Below are 23,306 nucleotides of genomic sequence, written 5' to 3' on the forward strand. Positions count from 1 at the left end.
TTCTGGAGAATTTCCACAATCTAAATAAAATATTCCAGGAAAGGAAGAAAACCTCTAACTTCCTCTAATGACAACACTTGATAAAATACTTAAGACCGCTCGTATGGATTTGATCCTGCTTCCAGTGAAGTCAGTGGCAAAACTGCCACTGTTTTCAATAGTGTAAGATCAGGCCCTAATAATTTAGTAGCAAAACTCGTTATATACTTAAAAGATTCCACGGTAATCAAGCTATTACCTCAATTGGGGAAATCAGGGTCCTTTACTCCAGGGATCTTATTATTGTTCTCAAGGTCTTAGAAGAGGAATCCATGTTTAAGGATGTTTAATATGGGAACAATTAAATTAGCAAAACTATGACATGATCTGCCTCTAACTGTGAAAATGGTATGTGAAGTGACTGGTGAGAATGTAAAGTACTGTTACAGAATTCGAATGAGCCATCACTGTTGTCTCTGAGAAGGCCATCTGCAACCAATCAGGAAGCATTCCACTTGCTGATGGACCTCAGATAACATGCTTGTGCATTTACTACCTAGATTAGAACACATACAAAATTCCAGATTATAGGGAAAGGCCACTAGAGACCCTACAACCAGTTTTTCTATTATAATGAAATAAATGAATGCTGATAGTGACATCAAAGAACAAAGTTTTCTATAAACACTGAAGACAGAAAACACCTCTGTGAGGTAAATTTTTACCTTTTTACATATGGGAAACTTTAGGTACAGAGAAAAGGAGTACTTGTGACACCTTAGAGACTAACAAATTTATTTGAGCATAAGCTTTCTGAAGTGAGCTGTAGCTCACAAAAGCTTATGCTCAAATAAATTTGTTAGTCTCTAAGGTGCCACAAGTACTCCTTTTCTTTTTGTGAATACAGACTAACACGGCTGCTACTCTGAAACCTGTCATTATTTAGGTACAGAGATACTAAAAGCATTACCAAAGGACAGTGGCAAAGCAAAGAATAGAACTCCCAGTCCCTTGCAATAACTACTAGACAAAACCACATCCCTAGACACATACTGGGTGATGCTCCTTGTTTTTTAGTAATGTATTCTGTATAAAAACCTGAGCAAAACAAATATTTCTGTAAGGAGTATCTTGGTTCCTACTTTTTATACCTAAGCCATTAACTGACCTTTAAATCATTTGCTAGCCTGAAAAAAAGAGTTTGTTCACTTTAGAGAGAGGAAGGATGGTTAAGGCACTACCCTGGCCCTCAGTAGATCCAGGTTCACTTCCCTACTGTTCTTATAGACTTCCTGTGTGACCTTGGGGAAGTCACTTAGTTTCTCCGTGCTTCGGTTACTCATCTGTAGAATGGGGATAATAGCACTTCTCTACGTCACAGGGGTGCTGTGAGGATAAATATATTAAAGACTGTGAGACACTTAGATACTAGGGTAACGTGGGCCATATAAGCACCTTAAACACACAGATTTGTATAGCATTTAGAGACATTGTTGCCAAATGCTCAGAATTGGCTGCCTCAGTTCATAGTCACCTAAGTAAAAGTAACCTGATTTTCAGAAGAGCTGAGTACTTACCTCAGTGGGAACTATAGGTACCCAGCACTTCAAAAAATCAGGTCACTTATTTAGATGTCTAAATATAAACTTAGAACCCCACTGTATGCACTCAACTTTGAACATTTTGTTCACGGTTCTTTAGCACGAACGTTTATGCTAGACAACCTAGTCTACCTAAAATATCTTCAGAATCTTTTATTTTTAAACTTAACATTTTAGACTAATAGCCACAATTATCTAGTACTTATCTGAAATCCAAACCGTACTTGCTAAAAACGATATCGGTCTTGAGGTGTCTGTCTGAAGCCTGATGTTACATTCTTCAGAAAAAAACAGAACCCATTTAACTGGCATTTAAAGTAACCATTGTGTTAGAAAAAAATGTCAATGAAGTCTCTAAGTCTAGGTTGTCCAGGAAAAAGAATGCAACAATAAATACTTCTGAAATTTGCAACCGATCAGGTACAGACTGCTGTACATCAGTGATCACAAATCTGAAAAACAGGCTATCCTCCCAGGAATTAGGAGGATCACAAACACTAGCACTGAGTTTCACAATGGAATTGAGATTATGAAGCCTCATTAGGCCACTGAGCAGAACACAGCCCACAGCAAAGGGCCAGCTACACGCTTCCCAGTGTAAAAACTAATTTAAAGGGAAAGGGTGTATGTGCCCTTGCCTAGCCCCTAAAAGCTGCACAGAACTGAATGAAAGGGTGGGGAAAAGGGGAACAGGGGACAGCCTCCGGGTATAACTTAGTCTCTCCCACCACCTCTGAGATTTGTCTGCAGGATACTGTTGTTCTGCTGTGAATCTAAGCACAGCCCTTCCCTTCCCCTACACACACACGCTCCCACCCGAGCCCCTGCAGAGGCCACATGCAGGGAGCGAGAAGAAACCTGCCCTGCAATCAGCTCTGCCCTGCCCCAGCCCCAGGAGGGGCAGACAGGGATGTCGCTGGGTGTGTCCGCCAGCAGGGCGCAGGGCAGAGGCTGGGGGCAGAGGGGATGGGGCGAGCAGAGAGCCCTGGGGAGGAGCGGGAAGGGCCGGGTGCCGACCCCACGGAGAAGGCAGGAACAGCCCTGGGAGGCGCTGCCCGGGGTCCGGTACCTGCTCTCGCAAAGCCCGCTCCTGGTCCAGGGCCCGCTGCAGGCTGCCCGCCTGCTCCTCGGCGCTGTCCGCCTGCTGTTGCAGGCTCCGGATCTTCCTCCGCACCGCCTCCAGCGAGCTCAGCCCCGCCATGGCCATGGTCCCGGCCCCGCACCGCCACCGCCACTCCCTGCGCTGCGGCTCGGCTACCCCTCGCCCCGCCTCGGCCCCGGAAGTTCCCCCGCCTCCCCCTGCGCTGCCCGGCGGCCTCCGCACAGCGCCCGGGGCTGCCCCGCGGGCTGGGCAACGGGGCTCCGCACGGAGCCCCAGACCGGCCGGTGCCACAGGGAGCGTGCGGGGGCAGGCAGAGGGAGCCCCAGACTGGGCTCTGCAAATGGGGGGAGGGGCGGAAACAGACTCGGCTCTACAGTGGGGGTTAGGGGAGGAGGAAGGACTCAGGGACCCGGCTGGGCTCTGCACTGGGGCGTGGTGGAAAGGCCCCAGGGACCCAGGCTAGGCGCTGCAATGAGCGGGGGGGAGGAGGTAGGACCCAGGCTGGACCCTGTAATGGGGGGTGGGGTGGAGGGAGGACACCGGGACCCTTGGACTCTGCAATGACGGGGGGAGGGAGAGAGAGCGCGAGAGATATGGACCCAGGCTGGGCTCTGCAGTGGGGGAGGGGGAGAGACAGACAGACATGGACCCAGGCTGGGCTCTGCAATGGGGGAGGGGAAGAGACAGACAGACAGACATGGACCCAGGCTGGGCTCTGCAATGGAAGGGGAGAGAGAGAGACATGGACCCAGGCTGGGCTCTGCAATGGGCGCGGGCGGATGGAGGACACACGGACCCAGTCTGGGGTCGGCACCGGTGGATTCAGCATGGCATATGCAATGGGGGGTGGAGATGGAGAAGATCCCAGTGTAGCCCGTGCAGTGGGTGGGGGAAGGCACTGGACTCTAAACAGGTTGGGAGGACGGGAGACGCTGGCCCGGCCCGTGTGAGGCAGGGCCGGTGGGCACGGTCCTGTTGCCTCCATGCATGCACGGGCGTTGCGGGGGGAAGTGAGCATCTAGCCTGGCAGCGAGGGGCGGCAGCGCCACCTGCCGCCCACATTGAGACCCATCGTACCCTCTGTCCACGGGCTGTTCCCCAAGGCGTGAGAAGGGACGGACGGTGGCGGTGTGTGAAAAGTCACCAGTCAAAGCGGGTGGAAGGCCAGGAGTTCCCCACCCTCCCCCTACATCGCAGAGGAACACTGAATAGGGACAAGGGCCCGACTAGCTGACTGAGTCGCTCGGGACGCTATACCTTATATGCCACGTGGTGGGGTTTAAGGCACAGAGGCTGGAGCCTGCCAGGGAGACTGTGGAGGGGTTTTAACATCTCCGAGCAATGCTCAGGGGGTTGTTAGCCCCCAGGGGAGGTGGGTTGGTGGCTCTCAGGCTCAGGAAGTGGTTTAAGGAGTGACTGAATTTTGCATTGGTGAGTCATTTGATTTTCCACACTCCCTCATGTGAGCTCACCCCAAGGAGCTCTTCCCCTCCCTCCCTGTGACAGATCTCTCTCTCAAAGCTTGGACCGATGTGCAGTAGGAGGAGGAATACTCTGAATAAACGATTTGTGCTCCCAAAGATACTCTACATATCTGCTTCACCACAACCCCTTATCACAACAGGAGACACTGCATACACCAGGAAACAGTATTGCAGAGCAGCTTTTAAATCTCTGCCTTTGTCTCGAAGAGAAAACAAGCCAGGCATCCTAGCTACCCTCTGCTTGAGCGGTACTGCAAATAAAACTGCTTTCTCCACACCAATTCCAAAATGGTGTTTTTCTTCCAAGTAAAGGGAAATGGCACCATGACTGCATTGGAGACGTCTCTCTTTTCATGAAAGCAATCTAGTAACATTTCTCTCCCCTCTCCTGCCTTCTTCTTCAGGCAAGCTATTCCCAAATAGTTTGCATACTTTTCCTTATAAGGAAGATCTCCCTGGATCTATATGCGGCTCCTTTGAACAAGTTAAATAAACGTCCTGCGGGAGAGCTGCCTCTCATCCATTTAGTCTTATACAGAGAAAGAAAGACATCTGATCCATATTATACAGAGTCTCTCTCTCTCACACACACACTTTTTTTAAGATCCTGAGCTCCATCTGAAAATTAAGAATCAAGTTGTACAGTCTATACTGGGACTGAAACACGTTTTTTTTTTAAAAAGTAAACAGAAATGTATTGTCTTCTTTCACACACAATTAAATCTTTCTTGTTTACATTTCATCCTCTAAAGTATTTTCCCTGCACCTAAAATACTTTGTTTCATCATCATCATCTCTAAAACTCCTTCCCAACTGTATTATTTTTAGAGATTCATTTTAAAAGCTGAGTTAAGGGGGGAAATACATCATCAATTTGGAAGAGTTGTGCATCACCTAATTCTATAATTCAGTGGTGAAATTCACTCATAGTGAATTGAATCCTACAATGGTGGCCAGAGGGATCTGGATGTAAAGCTGTAGAAATGCTAAATTTGTACGTACTACATGCATGAAACTAATGCTTGTCAAGGGGCAAACAGATGGGTGGGATGAGGGTTCGGGTGGGGTGCAAGCTTTCACACTATACCATATAAAGCACTGAGCTATATATAACCCCCAGCTTGCTCTCTGGATCTCTATCCCACTGACTGCAGACCTAGCAAGTATCATCTTCCGGGGGGCTGTCTTATCCTTTAACAGGTGAATTATTAACCTCAAATATCTCCAGACATTAAAATCTAGGAGATGGCCTTCAACTTAAGAACCACGGAGTTAGGGTAACCTAAGCTGTAATGCTTCAGTGAAGGCCTAACTGATGTTAGGCCTCTTTTGTACCCCAGCAGGTAGCTGTGTATACGTTAAAAGACCCTGTACTAAGAGTAAAACAGCAATCCTTACTGTTCTTGGCCTAGGGAAAAACAGATGCAACTAACTCACCAATAAAAACATCTTTAAATGACTGCAAATACTTTTCTCAGACAGGAGAAATGGTAATTTTTTCCTCTCTCCCCTGCCCCCTTTTAATCGTCTAAACAAACATCCCACCCACCCCTTACTTACAAGCTCTGTCTAGAGAGGTGAGTACATATGAAATGCACATGTGCTGAGTGAGCAGAAATCCATGTCTGTGCCTTTGATGGTGTGTGCACCTCATGCAAGAAGGCAGTGTGGTTTCACCCTGACCAGGAAACACCTGGCCCCTACAGCAAGCATGTCCCTGGGATGCAGCTGGACCGAAGCACAGGCATGTCTCCTGTGCAGAGGGCAGTAGGGTTTGGGAGGGTAGAGAGGGTGTTGTGTGTGTCTACTGGAAGAAGGGGGGCACTAACTTACGTCTGCGGCCTTTTTCTCAGCCACTTCCAGCTTTTCCTGGGCATCTTTCAGGGACTCGGAGTATTTGTCCAGCTCATCCTCAGTGCCCTTCAGCTTCTTTTGCAGAGCCACCAACTCGTCCTCCAGCTGCGAGACGGGTGGAAAGTGGTGGGGTAGGAAGAAGGGAAGGGGGGCGAGGAAGGGTGCAGCAGGCAATGTGATCGCGCAAAGGAGAAGTGTGGGTGCAGAGGGACAGAAAAGGACAGACGGACAGAGAGAGAAAAGGAGAGAAAGAGTTAGATTCCCTTTTGCTCTTGGCAGAGGCACGCTACCTTGGTGGCCTTCTCTTCTGCTGAGAAGAGGCTTTCCTCAGCCTTGTGCAGCTCCTCCAGCACTTGGTCCCTCGTATCCTCCGTCACATGCAATTGCTTTTCCAATTGCACAATGTCCTCCTCAAACTAGGCGCACACAGAGGAAATACAATGCACAGATACATTTTTTTCTGGGTATTTCCCCCTCTTCCCTTCCCCAACCTCCCCGTAAATGCAATTTAAAAAAAAAAATCCAACTCCATCCCAGGAAAGGAGTGGAACACATCTGGAAAGCGGCGCTGCAGTTGCAAGGGAACACTTCTGCTTTCCGATGCTTAGCATAAAATGGGGGAGAGGAGGCTGGGGAACACATGGGCTAACTTGCACTTAGCTAAATCAAAGCAGAGCTGTCCATCACCAGCCAGCTACTAATTTTTACACTTTATTCCGGCTCTAAGGGACATTTTAAGTCTGTCTGGCCCCCTTTTCCCCTTTCCCCCTCCCCAAATCCCTCGGGTAGTTATTCAAATCTACTCCACTGGTGTAAATTCCGCTCTTGCGAGTTACTCAGTCTCTTTGGGCGGGGAGGGGAATCCCATGAAGCAAAGTCCAGGCAGTCGGTAAGAGCCCACACGGAGGAGAGCTGGGGCAGACTGCTGCTCCAGCCTGCGAGCTGCATGAGGACCCCGAGGGGGTGCTGCTGGCGGCTACTGACTCGCGCGCTGGCACGCGGCGAAATGCAGACCTGCTTGCTCCTGTCCTCCGCCGCCTTCTTATCCGCTTCGGCTTGCTCGGCTCGGTCCAGGGCGTTCTCCTTGTCGAGCTTCAGCATCTGCATCTTCTTCTTGATGGCCTCCATGGTGGCGGCGGGCTAGGAGTCCACACACACAGGCAGGACCCAGGCGGAGGAAGGGACGGGGCGGGCGGGCGGGCTGCGGGAGGCGGGTCTGTGCTGGGGCTGAGCGCCGGGCTGCAGTGCGAGCGCCGGCCGGGCAGCGCCGCGCAGATATGTACGTTCCACGGGGGCTGCCTGCATTCCTCAAGCCAGCCATCCAATACTTTTTTGGAGAGGGCTTTTCTCCCCCCCGCCCCCTGGCCTCGTCCCTACCCCCCTGGCTCTCATCACTCCCAGCTTTTTTTCCACCTCCAGCCTTTGCTCTCCCATTCGCTGCCGCCTACCATTTGACCGTGGATATGACTATATATGGGATCCGATGGGCTAGGGAGGGAAGGCAGGCAGGCAGGGGCAGAGTTTTGTGCCTGTGTCTACCCTGAAGACGGGGGACGGGACGTTTGCCGCTGCCGGGGGCAGGCCAGAGCGGGTTGCGCGGGTGATGCTGTGAGCCAGGGCGGACTGTCTGCAGGGAGCGAAGTTATGGCTGAACTGCCCGTCTTGCAAAGTACTGGCGTGAGCCGAGCGCTTGGGTGATTGTTCTGCTCCGTAGCGGGGCTGGCTCGTCCCATCCCGGACCCTCCAATAAATCCCAGCCCCAACGTCACCGGGAGCCCACCGAGCTTTCCTCCCTTCCTGTAATAACAGGCTTCTTTCTAACAGACCACAAGGTATAGGCATTAACTCCGTCGGGTCATTCCCTGGGGTGTGGTGAAGGCTGGAGGGCTCTCTCTGTGTGTGTCTGTCTGTCTGTCTCACAAATCCATTCACAGTTTTCACACACAGCTTTAAGGAAACCTTAAAGAGCCTTGAGGCTCAATGATGTACAGGGCTGGTGAAATTTTCTTCGCTTTTGCCCTTTGCGCAGGGAGGAAGTCATATTTTTGCAACCACAACTGGAACCGATCATCTTCTGGCTTGTTACTACATTTCTACTGGAACTACCAGATTTGGGAATACAGTAGGGGGAAAGAAGGCAAGAGGGCCTGCTAGAGGTTAACTTTCTGCATTTAAAAAAGGGATTCATTTAAAATATTTCATCTCCTGGCACGCACATGGGGACAAATTTGTAAAAATCATCAGTTTATCTGATTGGAGAGGGAAATTATATTCCTAATAGAATGGAGGCAGACTGTGAGCTCTCAGAGATAGGGGCTGTCTCATGTTCTGTGTTTGTACAGTGCCTAGCACAATCCTGACTAGGACCTCTGTAATATCAATTACAATTACAAAAACTCAATTAGGACACTGTAATATCAATAATAATTTAAGTAAAACATGCAGTATTGTAAATAGGGATTGATTTATAAACAGGCATATCTACTTCCCACATCCCCTTCTAATAGACCAATTTATTTTATTTTATTTTTTTACAACAGTTTTCCGATTTGTTTTCACAGTGAGCAAGCATCACTGCAACCAACCCCCAGACAAAAGAATGTTGCAGCCAGAGGGATTTCTCTGAGTGTCTGTAAAGTAGTTGTGACAAGGAGGAGGAGTCTGTTCAGTGCCCCCAGAGATATGGACTTGGCCCTCTGAAAATAGCTGAGTTGATAAGGTTGACCAAACAACTTGTAAGCACTTCTGAGGTCTATCATATTCCTCTCCAGTATTTCATCACATGCTCAACCAGGAGGGAGGGGGTGGGTGGGAAACTCCTGTTACACATAAAAGTGGTGCAAGTGTTAACTTTCTAGCAATTTATTTTGGGCTCACTGGGCAGTTAAACTACAGAAAATGTTGAGGCAACTGGTTGGGTATGGGGAGTTGGGCAGATCTTGTAAATCGGTTAGTCTCCAAGGTGCCACAAGTACTCCTTTTCTTTTTGCGAATACAGACTAACACTGCTGTTACTCTGAAACCTTTGTATAGTTTGTGCTGTAAAGAACGAAGACAAGTAGATGCGTGTGAAATGATAGATGGCTGCTACTCCTGGGCTCTTCTCATATGAAATTAAAAGATTTACACAAAACCTGAAAAGTATGAAGGAAATGTTTAGATAATTTAAGTTAAAAATGAGAGACTCAAGCATCCCTGAAAACAATTAAGAAAATGATGTATAATTAAATGGAGACTTATTTTCCCTATTGTGGTTTTTCCATAGTGAAATAAGGTGTTATGTCTCATTAGCACAAGGAGCAAGATACAACAGGATCTCTCCGACCCTGACAAACACAACACAGGTGTACCTTCTCACAATTTAAGAAAGTAAATTGTGCTGTATGGGGAAGTGCATGATCTGCAGGATTTGATTGCACAAAGGTGGCAATGAACCAACCTCATGTGGCTTTTGTCCAGATTAAGGAATTTTAGCAGAAAATTCCTCAATGAGGCTATGATTGGTTCAACTGAATCAATGTTAGCCATAGCAGAGGCCAAGCTCCAACAGCTTCTAGCATGCTTACCTGCTGCTAGGGTGATCAGACATCCCAATATTATTGGGACTGTCCCGATATTAGGGGCTTTGTCTTGTATAGGTAACTATACCTGCCTCCCTGGAAAAAAAAAAGTGTCCCAAATTTTCACACTTGCTTTCTGGTCACCCTAGCTGGGGCAATTAGAGCTGTGAATCAAAGGAGCCAAGGGAGGTAAGTACCCATCTCCCTTTGAATTTCAATGTTCAGAGCATCAAAGGCGGGAAGGGGGAACAAACCAAAAAAACAACCAACCCTAAATTTCAACCCACCAGAGTTTGGGTCTGTGGGTTGGTTTCAGCCCATTATAAAGGCAGTGGCTATTTGCAGGATCTGAGTTCACATATCAAATGGTGTAAAGTCAAAGGTGTTTGGACCAATCTCTACTACAGAATGTACAATTTCCCCAGCGAAGGATATGCTTTCTGTATTGTTATCCCTAGCATAAAGGTTAATTGTAGTGCTCATTGCAATGGTATCTGATCGTCCTACAAGAGTAAAAATTAGTAATAGGGATATCTCTAGAGGATGAAATTCTTCCCTCTGTCTTCCTTTAAAATGGATTTCAACTGAGCCCAGGTGTCAGTGGTTAATTCCATCTGGATGAGGTGTCATAAAACAACATTTTGGGAAAGATATTTTAAGTATACTAGATAGGAACAAAGAGTCTGTTTTTAAAAATCCTTTGTAAATTAATTTGTCTGCTTAGTCATTTATTTGTGACCACCTCTAACTTCCATCAAGTGGAAGCAGGATCGGGCTCTTATCTGGGTTAGTATGGATTTTAAAAAAAAATTACATTTTACATGGCAAACCGATTTTATTTTGAAATGCAGCAATATGTTTCAGGCAGATGCTAGGGTTCCAAAACCAAAAATGACTTTAAAAGTGTAAAATGCTGTGGGATTGGGAATACTATGCAGTAGCTCTGTCGCCTCTGGGTAGAATTAATGTCTTGCCAAATTAAAATAACATTCTGAATAGCAATTAAGGAGTGGGACTCATAGGCACGGACAAGACTCGCATCCAGTTCCCTTTAGCTGAAAGGATGTTGGCCCTGACTGGGGGCCTCAAGGGTGGGATGGGGAAGTTGGAAAGTAACGTGTATATTGGGAAGGGGGGGTAGGGGGGAATACTTGGATCTCTGGAAGATACCTAGAGGAAGTTGCTGCCTCCCCAGGAAAATGGAAATCTTGAGGTTCTTCTCAAACTAAAATCTCTGATTAGTGCGGTTTGTTTATATCATGACTCCAAGGTCCCCCATGGATCTGAATTTTAGAGGTGATTTAAATTGTTTTTCTGTTAGAGACGAAGAGAAGCACAAACATGTACAAACATAGTCATCTTACCTTTCACTGAACATTTCAAGTTGCTTGGGTATTTCTGCTCCATCTGGCTAGAAAAGGTAGGCCTTGCATTTAAGAGATATACATGATTGTTTTCTCTCTCTCTGCTTTAAAAAGTGATACTTGAGGAAAGTATGTTTTGAAGTTACTTATTAATATTGAAAAAAGATGCAGCACAAACACTGATTTTCCAAGATAATGATAATACTCATACGTTACTGGTAGCTACAGTTACTCTTTCACCACTTTCAGCCAGAGATCTCTGCCATAGCACTTCGGCTGAGCTGAGGTTGTAATCCCTCTTAATTCACAGCCAGCACACTGGCTCCTTAACAACAGTTTTACCTGTCTCTGGCAAGATGACAAAAGATAATGGACATTGCTAAAAGATAATACCTATTGCAGTTATATTGTGTTTTGTTAAATAAATTAGGCTTTTTAAAAGTTGGACAATACAGAGAAGAAAGATACAGAAAGAGTATGTTTAAACAAAAAGAAAAGGAGTACTTGTGGCACCCTAGAGACTAACCAGTTTATTTGAGCATAAGCTTTCGCAAGCTACAGCTCACTTCATCGGATGCTGCATCCGATGAAGTGAGCTGTAGCTCACGAAAGCTTATGCTCAAATAAACTGGTTAGTCTCTAAGGTGCCACAAGTACTCCTTTTCTTTTTGCGAATACAGACTAACAGGGCTGTTACTCTGAAACCTATGTTTAAACAATACTTTTAGTTTTCCCTGGAACAAAGGTTCTGTTATCTAGTAAGTTTAATTGCCAGATGGTGTTACCTCTCAGAACATGACTGGAAGCTGCCTTTTCTTAGACCAAATACAGCAGTGGAATGTAACTTGAGAGGGATGTCTCTCTTTGTTCAGAGCTCAGGTTAAGTCTGAAAACACACAAAGGAGCAAGTGAATGTAGTATTCATATGCATATTGCCTTGAAACACATCCCTTCCTGATAAGTCTGTTTTTTAGGAATAAAACTTTACACCATCACAGATGCATTTCAAACAGGGTTTTTGAATTTGTCAGGTTACACACACACACACACACACACACACACACTTACACTTTAAAAAATTGTTCTTCTCTCCCTAGATGGCTGTTGTCTGAGCTGTTAAGACATGACACCTAGCTACTGATGAGGACTGGTTTTGCCAGTTCTTGGCAAACAGATAAAGGTGATTAAGCACTCAAATAGGTCAGCTGTATGAGCTCATAGGTCTGTTTCATGCAGGGAGAGAGTTAGCAACACTAATTTATTTCAGTACAGGCAAAACCTGATTTGAACAAAGGTCTCACAGAGATCTGAAACATTTTTATAATTAGGGTCCATAAAAATGAATTTGGGATGGAGAGAACGACATGAATTTTGGGGGTCAGAAAAAAACATCACTAATTTTTTTATATATTAAAATAAAATATATAACAAATACAACACTAAAAATCGTAACTACTGATCAATTAGGCAGGCTTTGCCAACAGTTTGTATTGATCTTTTCATCTAAGGATCTCAAAGAGCTTTACAATAAATTAGCTAAACCACATAATGTTATGGCGAGATAGGTATATTATACAGAGCATAAAGTGAGAAAATAAAACGGAAGCAACTGAGAGGATAAATTACCTGCCCACAGTTCCACAATTCAATCTTGAGCTTGGGCTTACTGAAATCAATGGCAAAACCTCCCACTGATTTCAGTGGTGCAAGGCTTAAGTTAGTGCTAGAACTTGAAATGTATCACTGGAGTCTTGACTCCCAGTTCCCTGCTCAATGCACTGGATAATACGCACATGCAAAAATGTCTGTGAATATTACAGCTACATGTACTAAAAGCTCTCAGTGTCACCACTGTGAATGTTTTCAGTCATGTTTCTAAGACGAGCAGTGCAGATGTTAATTTAAGATTGGGAAATAACAAAGTGGGTAATAAACCACTGGCATTTTCTAAAATTATTTTACAGTTTTTGCTTTAGAAAATACTCTGTTCCCATCTGAACTTCTGTCATCCAAGAAGGCAGTTCCCAACAGTCTGCTAGTTTCCTTAAAGGTGAAAGTATTTATAGTACAGTCTTCTGCACCTGCCCTGATCTATAACGCAAGGGTCTGTTCAGATGCCACACCAAATGCTGTTGGTTAGAAAACATGAGCTAATGTCTTAAAATATCTCCAAGGAGGTCTTTTCTTGTAAGACTCACTTAATCCTAGTCACTCTACTATTATTAATACTACTAAACTATGCAATATTACATGTCCCCATTTTTTCCTTTTTTAAATCAAGAGGCCCTTGGGTTCAGGGAGCAGGTAAGTATGAAATGCTATTTTCATTCTCTGAAAAAACAACAAGAGCTGAGCAGTGAAGAGGCAGAAAAAGACCAGAATTGGAATATTTTCCCACATCCTGCCTTTCATAGATTCAGAGAGTTTAAGGCCAGAAAGGACTATTAGATCATCGTGTCTGACCTCCTGCATATTGCAGACTATTAAACTTCACCCAGTTACTCCTGTATTGAGCTCACTTACTTGTATTTGGCTAAAGCATCCACTATTCTTAATGGATGACACTTGGGGCAGGTACAGCACAAGGGGATCCTTGCCCATTACTCGGACTCCAAGGCTCTATGATAATACAAATAATAATAATCAAGAGATGGAAAATCCAACACTTGCCTTAACAGTTTGTTTCAGGGGTTAATCATCCCTGCTGTTAAAAACATGTGCCTTATTTCTCATATGAATTTGTCTGGCTTCAGTTTCCAGCCATTGGTTCTTGTTACACTTTCTCTACCAGATTAAGTCCTTTGGTACCCGGTATTTTCTCCCTGTGAAAGTAGTTATACATTGTAATCAAATCACCCTGTAATCTTCTTTTTGATAAGATAAAACAGATTGAGTTCTTTACGTCTCTCGCTGTAAGGTATTTATTCCGGCACCCTCTACAATTTTTTCAATATCCTTATGAAAATGTAGACATCCAAACTGAACGTAACATTCCAGAATTATTCTCACCAATGCTGTATACAAAGATAAAACCATGTCGTTACTCCTGTTTACATCTCCATTATGGGCATTAGCCCGTTTTATAACAGCATTGTGCAGGGAGCTCTCGGTAAGCTGTTGGTCCATTATGACCCCTAAATTCTTGTCAGAGTTACTGCTTTCCAGGGGATTTAGTTGCTGCCTCTGTCCTATTTTCTTGAAAGGGATAAGTATGGAAAAGCCTGATTCCGTGTGTTCTGGTCATCCCCTCTTACTCTTCAATATCAAAGCCTGTAATATTACACAAGGCGGGGAGCGGTGGGGGGGAGGTCTTTTATGGGGATTCATGGTTTCAGTTGCAATCAGATAAATCATGAAAGCAAGGGTGTAAAAACAGGCGAACATACACTTCTTCCAGCCTCTTGCGAAGCAGAGGCCCCGGGTAGTGGGACTTGAAGAGCAAGCCCTCCCTGCAGTGGTGGCTCTTGTCCCAAAGGGCTGGGCTGGCTCTCTGCTCCAGGCGTTGCCACCTGGTGCACAGGGTTGCAGCGCTGTTCAGGGTAGGCCTGGCTACCCTTCCATCATGATGGAAGGGTGGCTGAGCCAATCCAGAGTGACACTGTGATCCTGTGTGCCAGGTTGCAACATAAGGAGCAGAGAGCTGGGCATAGCCCCACAGGACAGGAGGCACTGCTGTGGGGGGAGTGCAGGGCTGGCCCCCTCCCTCAGAGCCTTCCCTTTGCATGCTGGGATTAGAGTTGTGGTGCTGTGGTGAAGGGTGTTGCTGTGGGTGGTCAGTGCCGCCTCAGCAGTTTAGTATAGTGCAACCATTGAACTGGGAGGCTACGTTCACCCCTGACACAAGTTTGTTCTCCTTCTCCGCTCCTTGCACCTAAACCCAATAAATATGGAAATGTTAGGTAGGAAAAAAAAACTTGTCACTTCCTAACTGAGTGTATTTAATATGGAAGTCAATGAGGCCCAGTGAATATGGGACCCCCAAATGCTCTCTTTACAAAGTCACTTTTAGGGTAGAACCACATTGTCAGGTTTGTGTGGGGATACCCCACACAATAAACAACATGTACCTAACCATGAAGCGCGTGTCTGCCTGCTTTCATTTAAAGAATACACTTGGGATTGTTTTTGCAGGAAGTCTATTGAAAGGCCTGGAGGAGCAGTCAGTGAAAATGTTCCATCTCTTCCATTCATTTTGATTACAGTCTGTTTGCTCTTGAAAGTAGTGAGCATGGTACTGTGACATAGAAGGGAAGAATGCCAAAGATGATAAGTAAAACTCAAGGTAAAGTTTTCATAATGTGTTATGGAGGTAAAAATATGACATAAAGCCTGTCCACACAAACACTAAGCTGAAATGGATTGTGCTTTAACTACATCAGAGATCAAAAAAGAAGAACTTTTGGACTCGGGGCTGACTGTCATCTCACATTGGTGTGAAACTGGCATTTATTAACTTAACTGAAGTTGCTCCTGATCTACATCAGTGCAATTGCTAATCAGACTCAGCCCTTTTGTGTGTGAGGATAGGAAAAGAGTGGTAAAAATGGCCACCATGTAGGCCTGGTTAGCAGATTGGAGTGGGACAAACTGGACAATAATAAAGACCCTACATTCAGAAGACAGTAGTCCATTTCTATTAAGCAGTTCTTTTGCCAATGCACTGAGATATATATACACACACACACGCTATGATTATAATGTCCACCAGCACATCTAGATAATTACAAGGTCTGCTAAAGTATAGGTTTGCAATTTTTTGGCAGAACAATAAACATATCCATTTATGAAACCACTGAACTGTTTTACATTGCTGTCCGTATTGATATGAGGACATATAACAACAAGTAACTGAGATACAATTATGATAAAAACAGCAGCCAAAAAATGTGATGGCATTTTTGACACTCACCCTTTAGCACTCCAGCTCAGTGGAGGAGGATGTAGAAATGGATTGTGGCAGCAAGCTATTTACCTCTTCTTGGTGCCTGAGGGGAAACCTGATTAGGAATGTCTTGAGATCCTGTGGCAGAACCTGTGACTGTGACTATGTAATAACAGGTTTCAGAGTAGCAGCCGTGTTAGTCTGTATTTGCAAAAAGAAAAGGAGTACTAGTGGCACCTTAGAGACTAACCAGTTTATTTGAGCATAAGCTTTCGTGAGCTACAGCTCACTTCATCGGATGCATCGGATGAAGTGAGCTGTAGCTCATGAAAGCTTATGCTCAAATCAATTGGTTAGTCTCTCAGGTGCCACTAGTCCTCCTTTTCTTTATGTGATAACAGCAATTTCTAGAGCAGCAGAGGCAGTGCAGAAAGTGGAATAAAAGAACAGCATCAGTAACTGCATGGGAATGGTCATTTCCTTGCAGGAATTACTTTTTGCATTGAGGTAGTGCTCAGATATCCTAGTTTGGATTGGGCCTCATTGTGACAGGCACCGTACAAAGACATAGGAAGAAATTTTGGATACAAGAAGTAAATGTTCTGCTTTGCCATTCATATCTGAGGCTACCCGAATGGTTGATCTTCAGATATATTTAAGCTTCAAAAACCACTGATGGTAGACATCTCAAAAATGGGACAGTAATTACACTGTTATTTTAAAATTATATTGTCATATTGCGTTACGGGGTGAAACAAATGCTTCTGGAAGACAGCCAACTTTGCTCTGGAGCTCACCCTTTGAATATGAATTGATTTAAATATGTACTTTTTCTCTTGGAAGAGTCAGGGAGCTAAGCTAACAGACAGTGTTCAATAATCACTACTCTGTCTTGTCAGTTCCGTGTTTACGTAGTATTTTCCTGCTACTTAGTCAAATAAAATGTTTATTCTAAGTTAGTAGTCAGTCACCCCAACATTGTGACTGATGAAACTTCTGGGACAAAACTTTTTATGTCAGATGACTGTGGAATGATGAGTGCTTGGTCACATGCATAGCCCTGTCAGTCAAACCTAAAGGAATTCTCAGTTATGGAGTTCTTACAATTCTAGACTTCCACCTGTCAAAGTCCCCATTTAAAAAAAAAAATTCTGAAAACATTCTGTATCTAAACCCATTATTTTAAGCATTAGCAGTAATACCCAAGAGATTTCAAGGTGAAATGCACTTTGGGTTCTGAATGTAGGTAGAAATTGTGTCTTATTTTGAGGGTGTGACTCATTACTTTATTACTAGAAACAGAGTTAGGTATTTAGGCTCTGATTCAGTAAAGCACTTAAGCACATGCTTAATATAAAGATCCCAAAGATGCATACGGAAATGAAGAGTTCCAATGGGCAATATAAAAGCAAACAGTACCCAGAACCACCAAACTCACTCACATGCTCATTCCACCCAAACTCTGGTGAGACATTTTTAATGGTAGCTGGATGACCTATGGTATTGATTACAGGTACACAGACAGACAGTTCTAAGCAACTGAATCTAGTTAACGCTATTAGTGACTTAAGCCTTGATCCTGAAACTTCTTACATACCGACATTCTGCTATCCAGGCATGGAGCCCCATCGACTTCAGTAGGCTCTATGCAGGGACAGCACTCTGTCACAATCGTCAAGTTGCAGGATTGAGGCCTTAATGTGGATGCCATCTAACAGCTGTTCTGTTGTCTATGTAACATGAATTTCACATGAATGACCAAACACAGGCATCGCAAGAACCACCATTACATTTGACCCCTCTATTGGCAGCTGGGGCAGAGGGGTCACCAATCAAATGGGCTTTGAATATATGAGCTACCGTCTCAACTATGAAGAAGGTTCCTTGAGGTCATTGCTGTCTATTGAGGTACATTGGCAGAGCCATGAGGGGAAGCTGCCACTCTTCTGTGTTTTTTTACCTAGTCTATTAGTAAACCGAGGACTTTGATCTGTCAATCTAGCACCTTTATTGAGCATTCAACTTACTCTAAACAGACATTTTAAATAATACAATATTTTTGTGGTTGGGGATAGGAGTGACCAAAATGTGCTGGATTGTCAAGCCTTCAGACCCAACTCTTATTTATGCACAAACCAAAATGTGCGTGAGCACAGCCTAGGTGCTGTTCATGCCCCCTTGTACCACCCACATTCTGCTGTTTGTTGTGATATCTAAATTAGATTGTAAAGATACACTGCATGGATCACATCTCTTTGTTCTGTAAATTTCTTAATGTGCTTTGGGAACTGTATAAATAGCACTGGCAGCTTCTCCAGCTCACCTCAGTTCTGAGCCAAAGGGATAGACTTCAAGGTGGAGTGTGTTCAGTTTCAGTGCTTATTCAGTTTGGTCTTTCTGTTGAGACTCCGCACTGCCGGTGAGTGCCAAAGGTGTGATGCAGACACCTGTCCATTTAGAACTTGGCTGCAACTGTCACCTTATTTCAAGAACAAATTTCTGTCAATACAAGCTTGGGACCAAATTTGATTCATAGATACTAAGGTCAGAAGGGACCATTATGATCATCTAGTCTGACCTCCTGCACAACGCAGGTCACAGAATTTCACCCACCCACTCCTACAAAAAACCTCTCACCTATGTCTGAGCTACTGAAGTCCTCAAATCGTGGTTTAAAGTCTTCAGGGAGCAGAGAATCTTCCAGCAAGTGACCTGTGCCCCAGGCTACAGAGGAAGGTGAAAAACCTCCAGGGCCTCTTCCAATCTGCCCTAGAGGAAAATTCCTTCCCGACCCCAAATATGGCGATCAGCTAAACCCTGAGCATATGGGCAAGATTCACCAGCCAGATACTACAGAAAATTCTTTCCTGGGTAACTCAGATCCCATCTCATCTAACATCCCATCACAGGCCATTAGGCTTATTTACCATGAATATTTAATTACCAAAACCATGTTATCCCATCATACCATCTCCTCCATAAACTTACCGAGTTTAATCTTAAAATCAGATAGATCTTTTGCCCCCACTGCTTCCCTTGGAAGGCTATTCCAAAACTTCACTCCTCTGATGGTTAGAAACCTTTGTCTAATTTCAAGTCTAAACTTCCTGGTGGCCAGTTTATATCCATTTGTTCTTGTGTCCACATTGGTACTGAGCTTAAATAATTCCTATCTCTCTGATATATTTATAGAGAGCAATCATATCTCCCCTCAACCTTCTTTTAGTTAGGCTAAACAAGCCAAGCTCCCTGAGTCTCCTTTCATAAGACAAGTTTTCCATTCCTCGGATCATCCTAGTAGCCCTTCTCTGTACCTGTTCCAGTTTGAATTCATCCTTCTTAAACATGGGAGACCAGAACTGCACACAGTATTCCAGGTGAGGTCTCACCAGTGCCTTGTATAACGGTACTAAAACCTCCTTATCCCTACTGGAAATACCTCTCCTGATGCATCCCAAGACGGCATTAGTTTTTTTCACGGCCATATCACATTGGCGGCTCATAGTCATCCTATGATCAACCAATACTCCAAGGTCCTCCTCCTCCTCCGTTACTTCTAATTGATGCGTCCCCAGCTTATAACTAAAATTCTTGTTATTAATCCCTAAATGCAAGACCTTACACTTCTCACTATTAAATTTCATCCTATTACTATTACTCCAGGTTACAAGGTCATCCAGATCCTCCTGTATGATATCCCTGTCCTTCTCCAAATTGGCAATACCTCCCAGCTTTGTATCATCCGCAAACTTTATTAGCGCACTCTCACTTTTTGTGCCGAGGTCAGTAATAAAAGGATTAAATAAGATTGGTCCCAAAACCGATCCTTGAGGAACTTCACTGGTAACCTCCCTCCAGCCTGACAGTTCACCTTTCAGTAGGACCCGTTGTAGCCTCCCCTTTAACCAATTCCTTATCCACCTTTCAATTTTCATATTGATCCCCATCTTTTCCAATTTAACTAATAATTCCCCATGTGGCACGGTATCAAATGCCCTACTGAAATCTAGGTAAATTAGATCCACTGCGTTTCTTTTGTCTAAAAAATCTGTTACTTTCTCAAAGAAGGAGATCAGGTTGGTTTGGCAGGATCTACCTTTTGTAAAACCATGTTGTATTTTGTCCCATTTACCATTGACTTCAATGTCCTTAACTACCTTCTCCTTCAAAATTTTTTCCAAGACCTTGCATACTACAGATGTCAAACTAACAGGCCTATAGTTACCCGGATCACTTTTTTTCCCTTTCTTAAAATTAGGAACTATGTTAGCAATTCTCCAATCATACGGTACAACCCCTGAGTTTGATGCAGCAACCTAGTGGGGAAAAGGCTCCATATCCAGTTCCCCTGCACATTTGTGTTCTTACTCTATAGGCCAGGAGCCTCACTCTGAAATCTGTACATCGAGTTTTCCAATGAAAACAATGGAAAGGTCTGTGTTATAACCAACAGCAGGATGTGTCATGATCTTTTCTGAATTTTGGCCAGTAAGGAAATAAAGTAAAGAAAGAGACATTAAGCTTTAAAATAAACAATCGTCTTTTTCAAATGTCAGTTTGTCCTCTGTCCATATAGCTGAACTGATGCTACTTTATCCACTGCAATAGAAGCCTTATATTTGCACAGCATGAAAACTGCTACTGAAGCAAAGAAACTGTGAAAGTGTTTAGTCTCGGGTCAGGAAATAGCATGTAAACTAGGTACAGCACAATAATTGTAACTCTACCATTCCAACATCTCTCTCTATGTATTCAATAAGCTTAACTTGCTTTTTCCTTCTCTCCTTGATTTCAGACATACAACCTACATTATCGAGATCTTTGAGCTGGTTACTTGACTAATTATTTAAGAATGACAAATGAGATTCAGCATTAGCCAATGTAATAACTTCAGTCCACTGGAAAAACAACCATTTTAAATTGTCCCTGCATTTCTTCTTTGATAGTTTTTTCTTTGTATCTCTGAATCCTTTTACTAATTTCTTAGCTGTTAATAGTTTTCTAGTTACAGAGCTTACTTCTTGTTCCCATTGGACTAAAGCCATTTTTTGCCATAGAAGAGCCATAAGGATACACAGGCTCTGAATAGCTTTTTGAAAGTTTAAATCTACACCTAATTTTGTTCCTGCACTAGAGTGGGACCTGCTTAGAATGAATTAAAAGAAAGACCCAAGTTGTCTCCCTGGCCTGATTCTCCTCTAACTTAACCTGGTTTTACACAAGGGCTAGCTTCATAGACTTCAATGGAGTTACTTCTGATTTACACCAGCATAAGACAGATCTAAGTCATTACATCCAACATGCGGATTTTAACACCAATTATTGGAAACTTCCCTTTAGTGTGAAATTGTTCTTTGGGTTAAAAAAATACTTCTCTGTGGGTTAAATTCATCCCAGCCATCTATGCCTGATGCCAGAATGTAAGGCTTTGTTTGGAGAAATTACATAGGGCGGGTTAGAGAGATGGAATCTACCCCAACCTGTGGGCACGGGGCAGGACAGCCATTCTGCATCTGCTACTCCAGCTCCTGGGTTAGACCAGTGGCTGCGACCCTTGCAGGCTTTTCATGAAGACATTTTTATATTAAGTTTGATGCATTTTAATGTGTTTTGCAGTTTCAAACTGTCTTAGTTTCAAGAGGCTGAGACAGCTCCAGGGTATTTATAGTTTATAGCAAAACAGAGTTCTTAAGATATTTTTGTTTTTCATTCTAAACAGGAAGTGGTCTGTATACTTCAAGTGTCCATATCAATATTTCTGAGGGTATGGCTACGCTGAAATCCCAGGCTGTGGGTGGAGCTGGTGCAGACACACCTGAGCTATCTTTAACTATCTCGCGAGTCCCAGAGCTGTGAAGCTGCAGCAGCACAAGCTTCGGCACTGCCTAGTCCCATAATTTCCCAGGGCTCTGGGTGAGCTTGTGCTGAAGCATGGGCTGCCACAGCTTCACTGTTCTGGGGTCTGAGCGAGCTAGATTAAAGCCAGCTTGGCTCTGTTTACGAGCTTCAGTCTCACACTGCTACTGCAGCAGAGACATACTCTGCGTAGCGGATCGTTGTTTTAGACACTTCTAGTGTCGCATGCCACGCGTCTCTCATCTGATCACTGATGTAGTAAGAATGGGTATCAAAATAGCAGCTTCCAGGTGCCAACAATGAAAGCAGAGCTAATCCTCAGTGTGTCAGCATGTTTAATATCCATCCCAACCATCCCATGGTCTGTGTGAATTGTTAATCAAGTAGAATTGAAAACTGGTGCTGAAGTGGCATAGCTGTTACAGCTGGATAACAGGCCAGGAGCCAGCCAGAAGCTAAGGTTTCGTTAGAGGCTATTTTAACATTCATTGGTCCATAGGGACAGTAAGCTTAGTAAACAATTGGATTTTTACTATAGCCCTCTGTCAGAGTGACTCTTGAAAGTTCATCACTAAGATTAACATTTTACAAAGAAACAACTGTACATTTCTCCTGTGGAACTAGCAGTGAGGTTAACAAGGGACTAAATGCCCCAATGGCCTCTTTGGGGAAGTTTTTTTCTGTTGAGCACAATTGCTCTTAAGCCATTTATGAGAAAGAAGGATAGTTTCTAATCTAGATCACAAGGCTTCTAATTCCACTTATGATGACACAACAATGTGGTTCAACTATAGGGTGACCATATTCCCCAAAGGGAAAACAGGACACCATGCAGGGCTCGCCTGAGCACCCCCACTTGGGGCTGGCCTGAGCCACTCACCCAAGCCCTCCTCTCCAGATGGTGGCAGGCAGGGCTCGGGCGAGCAGTGATGCGCATACTACATAGGGTGATCATATTTCCCAAAGGCTGGACTGGCATTGCTGCTCACTGGAGCCCTGCCCCCCTACCCCCCACACGCATGGGGCTGGCATCACCGTTTGTTCCCCCCCCCCGCCCCGAACGTTCTTCTGCACCCCACTTTTATGACAAATGCCCACTCTTGCCAAAAAAGTCAGGACAGCTGGGACAGGGTTTAAAAAAGGGACTGTCCCAGCCAAAACGGGACATATGGTCACCTATTCAACTGCCCAGTGAATCTCCAAGTTCGACAGTGCTGTCCACAGCTGGCTTCATCTTTAAGCTGGAGCAAACTTTTCAAAAAACCCTAATTGATGAGATTTCAGAGTAGCAGTCATGTTAGTCTGTATCTGCAAAAAGAACAGGAGTACTTGTGGCACCTTAGAGACTAACAAATTTATTTGAGCACAAGCCAAAGAATATTTCCAAAACACCTCTGAACAACATACTAACTCACAGAAGCCTTCCTACCAACACTACAAAAAGAAGGATTCTGCGTGGACTCCTCCTGAAGGTCAAAAAAACAGGCTGGACTTCCACATAGATTGCTTCCATCGATGTGCAGGGGCTGAAATTGTGGAAAAGCAGCATCACTTTCCCCATAACCTCAGTCATGCTGAACACAATGCCATCCACAGCCTCAAGAACAACTCTGACATCATAATC

The 23,306-nt window shown here is 44.3% G+C and overlaps 1 protein-coding gene across 24 annotated transcripts in view; it reads right to left on the bottom strand.

Moving 5' to 3' along the window:
• The window catches only part of TPM1 (tropomyosin 1), a 23,357-nt gene extending 15,943 nt beyond the window's left edge, over positions 1–7,414 (bottom strand). For 5 of the 24 annotated variants that reach the window (XM_037910402.2, XM_037910404.2, XM_037910400.2 and 2 more), the window contains exon 1: positions 2,650–2,851. In XM_037910402.2, coding sequence (XP_037766330.1) covers positions 2,650–2,787 — 138 coding nt within the window. In that variant the 5' untranslated portion in view covers positions 2,788–2,851. Of the gene's footprint in view, positions 1–2,649; positions 2,871–5,999; positions 6,126–6,310; positions 6,437–7,034 lie in introns of those variants that run through there. The other 19 variants (XM_037910399.2, XM_043523588.1, XM_037910395.2 and 16 more) reach the window with 16 other exon arrangements.
• Positions 7,415–23,306: the final 15,892 nt, after the last annotated feature.

This window comes from Chelonia mydas, chromosome 10, assembly GCF_015237465.2.
Source record: "Chelonia mydas isolate rCheMyd1 chromosome 10, rCheMyd1.pri.v2, whole genome shotgun sequence".
Classification (NCBI taxonomy): Eukaryota; Metazoa; Chordata; order Testudines; family Cheloniidae; genus Chelonia; species Chelonia mydas.